The sequence below is a fragment of the Adiantum capillus-veneris genome, chromosome 27 (assembly GCF_014529385.1).
Source record: "Adiantum capillus-veneris isolate H3 chromosome 27, ASM1452938v2, whole genome shotgun sequence".
In the NCBI taxonomy this organism is placed as follows: domain Eukaryota; kingdom Viridiplantae; phylum Streptophyta; class Polypodiopsida; order Polypodiales; family Pteridaceae; genus Adiantum; species Adiantum capillus-veneris.
Window position 1 is genome coordinate 121,397,732 of NC_140957.1, and position 11,350 is coordinate 121,409,081.

Here is an 11,350-nt window from a genome sequence, read left to right on the forward strand (position 1 = left end):
TCTCTTCCTCCACACTACTCTAAGCATGCTTAGTTGTGGCCTTGTAGGTTGAGAACGAGTGTTTCTTCAAGGAAGAGGCTAATCTTCCTGTTTTGTGGTTATTAGCAGTGGCAAAATGAAATCCAGCTTTCTTTAAGCACTGCTCTTGAATATTGTATGTGCTTGCAAATTTCTATGAATCGTGCAACGCATTGATTTTCTTTCAAAATTCAGTATGTGTCCATGTTTCTATTATACGTTTGAAAATGTAGTTCAAGGATGAGTTGGTCAATGTAAGGTTTGGAGTCTGTAGCCGCATCATGTTGAAATACGACTCACTCATGTCTTTGGGTGCAGTTCTGGTATTAAGGCACCAAAAATAGACGTATTTTGCTTTAGCCTCCTGAATCATTGGCAAGTGCGGGGCTGTCCTTGGAGACCTCAATAGACTTTAGCTATCATGCTCCAGATCAAGGAAAAACGGCCAACTAAAGTGAACCAAGGTGTTTTCATCTAATGTGTATGTTCTCTATGTTGTTTCTTATGTCTGTTCTCTATGTGAGGAAGGTACTTCAGAACGGAACTCAAGGCAGGTGAAATTGGTAAAGTATCGTAGCATGTGCCTTATGGGTTGTATGTATGTGGTTTGAAGTATGCAAAAACCCAGGCACCGCTTTGAACCATGCCTACGAAGGTTAGCTGTGATTGTGAGTACATTGACAAGATTTTTTATTGCTTGTTTGTATGGCAGTTGCTTTGACAGCACCTCAGACAATGTACACTCTCAAGATTGGGAGGATGCTCCTGATGATCCTGATCAGCTTATCGTCTTTAGCCTGATCAGCTTATCGTATTTGAGTTCATTGGTGTAGGCAAAGCTATTTCCTGCCCTTCTTTTGTAAGCGGTAGAATGCTTAAGTTGCGAGTATAAATGGCATGCAAATTGCCAAAAAAACACCTCAAAAGCAGGCCGCGTTGGCACGGCCTGCTTTTGGGGTGTTTTTTTCAATTTGTTTTTTTTTAATTTGGGATGTTTTTCTAACAAAGACTTTTTTATTTGTTTCTCTTTGCAGTCTTATAGCTGCAACAAATTAGTCATGAAAATTAGAAAAGGATTGCATTTGGCCAATTTAAGTTGCGAGTATAAATGGCATGCAAATTGCAAAAAAACACCTCAAAAGCAGGCCGCATCGGCACAGCCTGCTTTTGGGGTGTTTTTTTCAATTTGTTTTTTTTTTATTTGGGATTCTTTTCTAACAAAGACTTTTTTATTTGTTTCTCTTTGCAGTCCTCCGGGTGTTGCAGGGGGTCGTAAGCGATTGAGGAAAACTAGAGGTTCATCTCAACCAGAGGAGAGTCAAGATGACATAAGCAGAGTGCTGGAGCAAAATGATGTTGAGGAAGAGGTTGAGAGCCAAACTCTGGATGCTTCAGGGGTTGCTCAACAAGAGGCAAGTATGATGATTGTCCCTTATGTTGTTAGGCCAGAGGTACCATCTGTAGAGCCATCCAATGAAGAGAACAAGATTTACATGGATATGGGAGAGGACATTCTTCAGAAAACAAGGATGTTCAGCTGTCACCATTGTCCACCCATTCCTCTTTGTAGACTCATTCCTTATGCAAGGGTTAGGGGTCTTCGTGATGATCTTTCGGGCTTGAAAATAGCATTTGCTGGAGAGGGTTATGTGGCAGAGAAAGGAGCATTTATTGTTTCCATTTGGACAAGGGACAAAGAAGTTTCAATTGTGGATGAAGCAATACAGAGGGATTGGGATCCTATTTGGCATGAGGTTAACAAAGAGTTTGAAGCTGACCTCATTCTGAAACCTGAACTTCAGGAACTAATGGGTCACATGTTCTATGTTTGGGAAGGCAACCATCGTACTGTGGCATGGACATCTGCTATTAAAGAATGCTTCAAAGAAACAAAAGTGAAGCATTGTCATGTGCTTTGTACTATAATTGACCCTACCAGGGTTAGTGAGATTGCCCTTCTTACAAGTTTACAGAGGATGAACTAGTGAGTCTCCTTCCTTATCTTTTTGGTTATGATAGTTCTCAAGATTATTTATGTTTATGTGAATTTTTCTTGCTTTTGAACATGTAGTTTGAATACACATGCCTTGGTGACCACAACATTGAGGGATGAACTAGTAAATTGTGCAAATATTTGTTCTGCTGATCATGGGGAGTACCTAAAAGACCTACCTGAGAGAGATAGAATGTTGATTGCACGTATCGGAAAGAAGAGTACCAAGGGTGTTGAGCCTTGGTATCCTCTTACACGTAGATATCTCGGAAAGCTAGTTTTTAATGTAAGTTTTAAGTAGCATATATTTCTAACATGAATTTAGTACTGCTATGCTTGTCACAATGGATTTGACTCCTTCCCTTGTTTTTCTAGGTGCAAATAAGTAAAGCACTAAACAAGAAGGTTGAAGAGGCAAGACTAAAAATGTCAGATGAAGAGCTTCGATTGTTTGAAGAGAAGGAGAATGAAGAGTTGGCTTCAAGATATGGTGATAGGATTGGAAAGGCGAGTCTTTCTCAATGAACAACTATGTGTTTGTATTTACTTTTCTTATATAAATTATTGACTTCACTAAGTTAATTTTAGATCCTTAATATTGTCGATCCCAAGCATGGAGATACTTGGAGGTCAAAAGTATGGTCTCTCAAGTGGGGGCCCGAAAGTTTTGCAACGCTTGAGAAATTGAATTTATTGGCTTTATGTGATGTTCAAATGGAGTCAAAAATCTTTTGGTTGACTTTGTTGGAGGCAAACAAAGCAACAAAATCTATGTATGGCCTTGCATGAGAGGATCACCTTTATAGACAGTGAGTTCCTAATATTTTTGATGATTGTATAGATTGCATGGTTTATAGGCTAACAAAAATAATGCATGAATTTATGTTTTCTTCTTAAAGTTGGCTTAGAAGAGAAGCTGTGCTTGAGAAGATATACCATAAAGCTACGGAGGTGTTGGTCGATTTTATGGATGTGCCGGGAGGGGTAATTGTTCTTCTTGATCTCTCCCTGTTTGACTTCTATGAAGAGGTGAAGATAGAGATGAGGACATATATGTTTCCTCTTGAGGTTCGAGGAGAGCCAAAGGAGAAGAAGAGCAATGATAAACCTCTCAAGAAAGAGGATATGATATTGAAAGCTTCTATGAGGCTACTTTTTAGGTGAAGATGTGTGAATGAATTTACTTGATAGTTACTTTAATTTCATATCAAAGATAAAATCATGTCTTTGATAATTGTTTCATTGTCCATGGTAGGTACTTTGTTTGCTTGCAAGGAAAAGGTCATGTGCCAAGTATTCCAGTTAGGGCAAAGCAATGGCTATTGACCCTGAATGAAGAGACTTGTATGTACCCACGTGCTATGCATCAATGTACACGATAGGAGCTTGACAATTGTCCATGGTGGATAGATCTTGAAGGAGGTCATGTTTTGAATAGAGAGAAGGAGCTCTATTCACAAATATCAACCATGGTTCCAAAAGAAGTGGACCAAAGAAAGAGTATGATAATTTGAAATTTTGTATAAGTAAAATTTTGAATCATGTATCATGTATTTGTTGGTTATCAATAACGTTTTGTTCTTTATTCTATTGTTGTTTAGATAAACAAAAAGAGAAGCATGTTGAGAAACAAAGGATTGATGTTGAAAGCCAAAAGTCCTTTGATATTTCTCATCATATGGAGGACCTGGAAACAGAGGATTGCATTCAAGGTTTGAATTTCAAGATCCAAATCTATTTTGATTCTTTAGTGAATTTTTTAATAGTGTTTATATACACGCACACACATATATATACCTACTTACTTGCATACGTATACATAGATATATAAATGTCTGTTTATGCATGTAAGTACTTATATATATATATATATATATATATATATATATCATGTTTCTGCATACATTACTCTATTGTGTATGTCTCTCAAGTATCCAAGTTATGTCTTTGCACACATACACAGAGTCTCTCTCTCTCTCTCTCCCTCTCTCTCTCTCTCTCTCTCTCTCTCTCTCTTCTCTTATTTGTATGTGTTTTGAGAGGAAAACATATTGATATCATGCTCTTGTGATCCTGAAGGGAATACTCTAAAAGGTCAAAAGAGACTTTCCAAAAGGACTACAAAATTTATTTATCTTGCAACGCATTATTTGGGATACATGCCTCATGTTGAGAATCCCAAAAGCATTGTAGTGGTTGGTGATTACATCACCATTGGGAAGGATTTTACGGGAGGAAGAAAAAATGATACCTTCTATAGTGTGCACGAGTTCATCAAGCAAAATAAGCCTTCAGGGGTTAATTACACAAGGAGGGGAAAGACTGTGGATTGGGCAGCTGACTTCATTTTTCTTGACTTGCCATTTGGAGGCACTCAAGGTGGTGACAATCCTTGTCCCACCTGGGATTTTGTTTCTAAGGACCATGTGCGCTATGGGATTGCTTTGGCAGCATCTACTTTGGCAGATTTGGGATGGTTATTGGTGATGGCCTCTATGGCAGGTATTTGTTAAAGTTAATAGTTGTTAATATTTATGTTTATTTTGTATGTTTCTACTTATTGAAACTTTTCTAAGATGGTGCAATTATATTATAGGTGATTTCACAATTGGGTGGATTGAGCGCTATGTTCGCGTTTACGATTTGGAGATAGTGAGACGAGTGGTTGTCATTCACCATTCTACATATGGATTCAAAGAGATTGGTGGTATTCGCACAAATGTGAGTATAGTGATGATTATATTCTATTCAAATGCTCAAAACTACATGTGTTTCTTGAATTAAGGTTTAATTGGATATTATTATCTTTTGTTGCTAGTGTTCTACGTCAATGCTTTTTATGGTTCCACGTCGAGCTACAAATCCTCCTATTTTCATTGCAGAGAGTACACCTCTCTTTGAGTCCTTCAGCATGCATCCTTTAGATACCCTCGCCTACCATTATCTTCCGGATGATTTGCGTGCTTTGGACCCTGTCGGGCAGCAATGGCGTGGGGGACTAGAGAGGAGTCATACATTTTTAGCATGCTTTATACACATGTACTGTCGTCGAGGTGGTGTGTGCATTGAGATGGGATGTGGTACTGCGCCTATTCTTAAGACATGCATGCACACTGGTAGAGTATGTGCATCTATCGATGTGGATACATTTTTTATGACCACGTATGTAGAGCCTCTCCTTTTGGCTTACATGCAACAGGGCAGCCATGATCATGTTAGTAGGCCGCAGGCAGATGATGAGGTGGATCCACTTGCAGGTTTCAATCCGTATGACTAGTGAGGCCCTTGTCCCTTGAGACTAATACTATTATGGACTTCTTTCAAGTGTGGTTTGTTTTTATGTGATGTTTGGTTTATATTGCCATGTTTAATTATGCCCTTGTTTTGTCGCAGATTGACATTTATGTAAAACTCATGGGTTTTGGAACATGGTTTACTTCGGAAATGTTATGTTCTTGGATGTTATGTTGTTCATATGTTAATCTTCTCCCTTTGTATGAATTTTTTGGTATAGAAATTATTGCCAGCTCTAGGTAAATAGTAGTATTCCAATATATGCTTATGTGTTGTTTGGCTTGTATTGCCATATTTGGATATGCTTTTGTTCTATCATGGTTGGTGACAATATATGGATTACTCATGATTTAGGAAACACATTTTACATTGGAAATGTAAAATGTGCTTTTGTTCTATCATGGTTGGTGACAATATATGGATTACTCACGATTTAGGAAACACATTTTACATTGGAAATGTTATGTATTAGATGTTATATTTGAATATGTTAATCTTTTTCCTTTGTATGGATTTCTTTATATGTATTAAGATTTCGTTTATTCCTTCCATGCAAAGTCAATTGCCCGTGTATGCCAAAGCAATGGCAAAGAGCATGTTTAGAGACAAACGATTCGACATGGAACGGGAAGAGCATCGCTACACTCAAAACCTTTACATTGATGATGAATGTGAATCATTGTAAATTATTGTTACATTTTGTTTCATTGATCGTACATAAAATCCTTATTTTCAGCTATAATCTGTGATGTCTTTTTGATAACAAAAATTTAGTATCCAAGAGTCTTCCATTTAAATGTGTATTGTTATTGTTGCAATCTTGCATTCTCTCTCTCTCTCTCTCTCTCTCTCTCTCTCTCTCTCTCTCTCTCTCTAGACATGAGATTAGGGTGTATATAAATAAAAAATTGATTTAGGCATTCCATTTGTATTGATCAATGCAGCATGTATCCTCTTGTAGGTAAAGTTCTCTATGTCCTTTTCAAGCACCAAAATTCATTCTTGTCAATATGTATTCAAGAACGTGATCTAATTTATAGCTTTGTGGTTTACATGGATAACTGCATACAAGACCACCTTGTCTAATAGGAGTACCCTTCTACGGAGTACCCTTCCGCCAAGACTTGCTCGGAAACTAGGATCGCTCGGAAAACATCGCTCGGAGAACGGTAACACTCTTATGAAATACTCTTCACAGTCGCGTTACCGACCAAGTATTTCATATACTTAATACTTAAAAAATTAGTTGCACATGCACATACAAATTATATGACGTTCGTACGGCTGGGTTAACGACCTGAACGCCACATTATGCAAAAACATATGCTTCTAACAAACGACACTCTATTAGCCGCGTTACCAACCAAGTGCCACCTGAATCTAAGGAAAAACAATGGCCTTCATACGAACATCATATAGCCGCGTTATCGATCGATGCCCATATATTTTTTGACTTACCATAAGGATACTAGATTCGCCGCATTACTGATGCAGTACCCAGACAGTAACCCATTACTTACCACAAGGACACCATCTTGCCTGCATCACCGAGGTGATGCCCCCGTGATAAGCACTGTTCCGTAGAACAGCTTACACACACACTCCCATTGTGTGGTAAGGTACCTTATTACTGCCACGCACTACGACAAAAGGCACGCTACCACACAACGCATACACACACACACAACACATACCTGGATAGTGTGGTCAGGTACTCTGCTGTTGCTGTCGCCATGCACTACGATGCAGAGCACGCTCCCACATGACCCCCTCTCTCCCTCTCTCCTCTCTCCTCTCGACGTACCTGCAAAGGTGGCGCAAGCGCTCTCTCTCTCTCTCTCTCTCTCTCTCTCTCTCTCTCTCTCTCTCTCTCTCTCTCTCTCTCTCTCTCTCTCTCTCTCTCTCTCTCTCTCTCTGAGCTCTCTCTCTCTCTCTCTGAGCTCTCTCTCTCTCTCTCTCACAGAAGACGAAAGCGCTAATACACCCAGAGGGCCCGATCGGGCCCGTGTATATAACGTTAATAGCCCGCCGGGATTTTCTGTTTTCCCGGCGGGCCCGCAGGGAAAATTATAATACCCGGTGGGCCCGCCGGGGAAATGGAAAAGCCCAGCACGATTTTTGTGGGTTTGCAAGTCACCCTAAACCGGTTTATGTGTGATCATGTTTACCATGATCATGTAAATGTGTCAATAAAACCTTGTGATCACACAAAATTTGACGTAATTACATAAATATTAAATCCTTGACTGAAAGCAATGTTTATGCCTCCCCAAATAAAATAGATGACAAAGCCGATAGCACCAAGGTGAAAAGAAAGCCACCTACTCAAGAGCTTGCAAAAAACTATGTTAAACCTTTCCTATTCTATCCAAATTTTGTAATGTAAGCAAGCAAGTGTTATGCACTTGGTATGCCTTTACTTGTGTTCTTATACTTTTTGTGCTCTTCACTATTTTGGCTGTGCCATTTTGGAAACCTATTTTGCATAAGTCCTCTTGTGGCTAGCATGTTTTTTTTTTCCAATGAAAAGTTCGTTTTGTGTAAATATAATGCTGAGTGATACTCCAATATATTTTGCTACTCCTTTATAACCTCTTCATTTGATATTGTTGTTTTGCTTGCAGAGGAATAGAAACGGGCATTAGCAACCTTGCCTGATATAAGTGTGGCTATATATATGCAAAAAGTGTAAAAATGGCTAGTTATAAATCTAGACAGTTGAGAAGACAAAAAATGGAGATTGAGAAGCGGCTGCAGTGCTATTCACATCATGCCCGTAGAATTCATGAGCACCTAAATTATGTTCACCCAACTAAAGAGATCATATGTGGTGAATGGTATCCTCTACTAGACCCAATATGGGTGCCTAAGCAGTTGTGAAAGAAGGCTCTTTTACTTGATCTCAATGGTCTCTTGGTGAGGGTTGTAGAGACTCATTACGGCAAAAAAAAAACCTGCACATGCAAATGAAATGAAAAAATACAATATAGAGGATAAGTAGCTTGTGTTTTGTCAAAAGGACAACAACAAGTTTTTGGATTGGTGCCTTCAATTTTTCACTGTGTATATATGGAGCACAAGCATGCATCATAAAGTCATGAAAATTTGTAGTACTACTTTTAAATTGTAGGCACCATGATTGATGATTTTTTCTCTCAAGAGAAATGTAGATTGCAACCTTGGTAGTTCATCAATAAACCTGTGTTTTTGAAAGACTTGGACTTGTTTTGGAGGGACAATCATGCATACAACATCCAAAGCACACTTATGATTGATGAAACTTTCTACAAAGTATTTCAAAATCCGTAACAAGCTTGTCTTATTACTCCCAAGCTAGAGCATCAGATCATTGAACAGAGAGAATAGTTTCTTATAGAAACTTTGAAGCCCAATCTTTTTCTTGTCTACAAAAGGATGATCGGGCTGGATATGTTGCTAATCATGTGTTTGATACAGGCTTTGATGCCATTTTTGATGCAGTCATCAAACAATTGAATCATATCAAGGGCAACAAGCCGGAGGCGCTGAGATGAGCCAAGCTTTGTTGCCAGCAAATGGAAGCTAACCTAGAAGAAGAGAGAAATGAGAAATCTAGGCTAGAGAGAAAGCATTAAAGAAAAAGAGCCGCAAAGAGAAAACTAAGTACAATAGAGCAAACCAAGAGCAAAGAGTCCATTCACTACAAGCCTCTCCATGGCATGAAAAGTAGAAATTCTGGCTTCTTTATTTTTAAACACTCCAACAACAACACTTTTATACAATTGACTATTTTTGTCAACCGGGCCTTAGTTCAAGCATTGATTCTTATTGTAAAATTAAAACCTATGTTAAGTCATTTGAACTTGGAAGTTGATGAGAAAAACTTTTGAACTCCCAACACTTGAGTTGGGAACTCACTTCTACTATTCCATTTTTATGTTATGAAAAGTGATGTCTTGTATTAGGTTTCTTGCTAAGTAGCAAGGGATGTACTACAAGTGCACAAGTATTAAGAAAATGAATATGATAAGAAGGGGCACTCACTAGAAATGTTCAAGTGCTTTAAAGTCAGTGAGGTGTCAATGTCCACAAAACTTAAAATTGACCAAAAGGGGTACTCACTTCCTGCCAAGAGGATCTGTCTCCCAAATGTACTACTAGCTAGCACACACTATATAGTAGTTAGCATATTCTCTTTGTTAGTAAGCATATATTGTGTGCTAGTAAGCATATAAATTATGGTAGCTAGTGCACACTATATGCTAGTTTCCATACCTTGTCTACTAGTAAGCATATATTGTGTGCTAGTTACTATACACTATATGCTAGTTAGAACCACTATGTAATAGTTAGAATATATTGTAAGTGTACGGATCTTCTCCTAGCCCTTACATAAGGCCAACACATCTATGCCACCGACTAAAAAGATGACAAAGAAAAAGAAAATAATAGGAAAAAAAAAGTTCGAGTGAAAATTTGGGTTCAATTCAAGCACCAAAGTATACCCACGAGCCACTTCCTACTTATGCCATAAGAACATGGACATAGCCAATGCATAGGAAATTAGCTTTTCATTTTGAGAAAAATTAGCATAAAGGAAAAGATAAGATAAGGGAAAAGGAAAAAGATAAAGATAAAGAAAGAAAAGAGAAGATAAAGATAAGGTGAGTAAGTAACTTATTGAAGAAGTTTTAAAAAGTAAGAAAACTTATCTTGATAAGGTCGAAAAGCTATCAATGATAAACTAAAGCACTTATTAAAAAAAAGCATAAAAGGAAGCCTTTCTCCACTCTTTCACTACTTTCTCTCTTTCTTTTTTCAAGAAAAGCTTGAGAGTAAGCTTGTAGCAATCCATAGAGTTGAGCCTTTCTTACACACACACACCCTCTACACACTCTCCTACACACACTTTTCTCTCCATGAGTAACCATGGCCAGAACCATAATTGAACTTGTCATTACGCTCTCCCTTTTCTCTCCCCTAACATTCAAGATTTCCATAGCTTGAATTTCCCTGATCTCCTTTCCTCCTCTCATTCCAAGTAACAAATTGGTGGTCTTCAAGATAAGGAAAGAAGTGAAGAGAGCCGTCTACAACAATCATACTTCCTCAAATACTCACCGCAATCAAGGAGAAGACTACCGCATACACCGAAGTAAGGTTTTGCATATTGTCTTCATCAATTGAGTTATTTCTCATTCTAAATCAATTCATTCTTAAGCTCTTGAATTTCCTAAGCAAGATTTCTCTTTGTTTGGAAGAATAATTACAAAATAACCATGTTGCTAACCGGTACTAATCCGATATTATTTCAAGTTTTGTTGTTTCAAGTTCTTTAGATTACAGGACTAATATGGAATAGAGAGATTAGAAAGCACTCTCTTTAACCATAGGTGACTGTAGATCATACTTATATTTCAAGTTCCTTTCTCTAGATTACCAGACTAATATGGCATAAAGACAGTAGAAAGCACTCTCTTTAACCATAGGTGACACTGCTTAAACTTTATACCCAAGTAATGATGCAACAACCCCAACTCTTTCATCTTGAAAGTAGCATTTAAATCATCCTTAAATTCAACAATATGTCTTTCATTTGGTCCAATGATCAGTAGATCATCCACATTGAGAATGACAATGAGAAGTACATAACCATCACTTTACATACAATATGCTTTCTATTGGACTATTACAAAAGCCTTGTTTGATCAAACGATTATCACCTTTCTCATACCAAGCATGAGGAGATTGCTTCAACCCATACAAAGCTTTCTTACATTTGCACACTTTATCTTCCTACCCTTAAATGACAAAACTACGAGGCTGCAATACATAAACTTCCTCAAATATGTCACCATTCAAGAAAGGAGTAGCAATGTATGATTAATGTACATCCCAACCAAAATGAGCTGCCAATGCACATAGAAAACATACAACAGTCATATGAAAAGTGGGAGCAAAAGTCTCTTCATAATTTATGCCTTTTTGTGTGCATAACCCTTTGCACAAGTCGAGCCTTATAGCGATCAATCTCACCATCTGGCTTGCGTTTCAACTTGTAAACTC

The 11,350-nt window shown here is 38.0% G+C and overlaps 1 protein-coding gene across 1 annotated transcript; it reads left to right on the forward strand.

Moving 5' to 3' along the window:
• Positions 1-1,334: 1,334 nt before the first annotated feature.
• On the forward strand, positions 1,335-8,838 carry LOC147422668 (uncharacterized). The gene is made up of 17 exons (XM_086503080.1): positions 1,335-1,434; positions 1,992-2,002; positions 2,090-2,108; positions 2,290-2,297; positions 2,387-2,396; positions 2,469-2,518; positions 2,600-2,820; positions 2,911-2,962; positions 3,128-3,171; positions 3,267-3,292; positions 3,625-3,723; positions 4,091-4,513; positions 4,608-4,623; positions 4,669-4,732; positions 4,830-4,924; positions 5,838-5,986; positions 8,762-8,838. The coding sequence occupies exons 9-17, from the start codon at positions 3,137-3,139 to the stop codon at positions 8,836-8,838; spliced, it is 984 nt and encodes a 327-aa protein (XP_086359206.1). The 5' UTR covers positions 1,335-1,434; positions 1,992-2,002; positions 2,090-2,108; positions 2,290-2,297; positions 2,387-2,396; positions 2,469-2,518; positions 2,600-2,820; positions 2,911-2,962; positions 3,128-3,136.
• The last annotated feature ends 2,512 nt before the right edge of the window (positions 8,839-11,350 follow it).

Excerpts from the sequence above, each read along its gene's own strand:
- LOC147422668 (XM_086503080.1), top strand. The coding sequence starts at position 3,137 with ATGATATTGAAAGCTTCTATGAGGCTACTTTTTAG. Across the intron at positions 3,293-3,624 it reads TGTTTGCTTGCAAGGAAAAG|AGAAGCATGTTGAGAAACAA; the intron begins GTCATGTGCCAA and ends ATAAACAAAAAG. Across the intron at positions 4,925-5,837 it reads CTCTTTGAGTCCTTCAGCAT|ATTTCGTTTATTCCTTCCAT; the intron begins GCATCCTTTAGA and ends ATATGTATTAAG.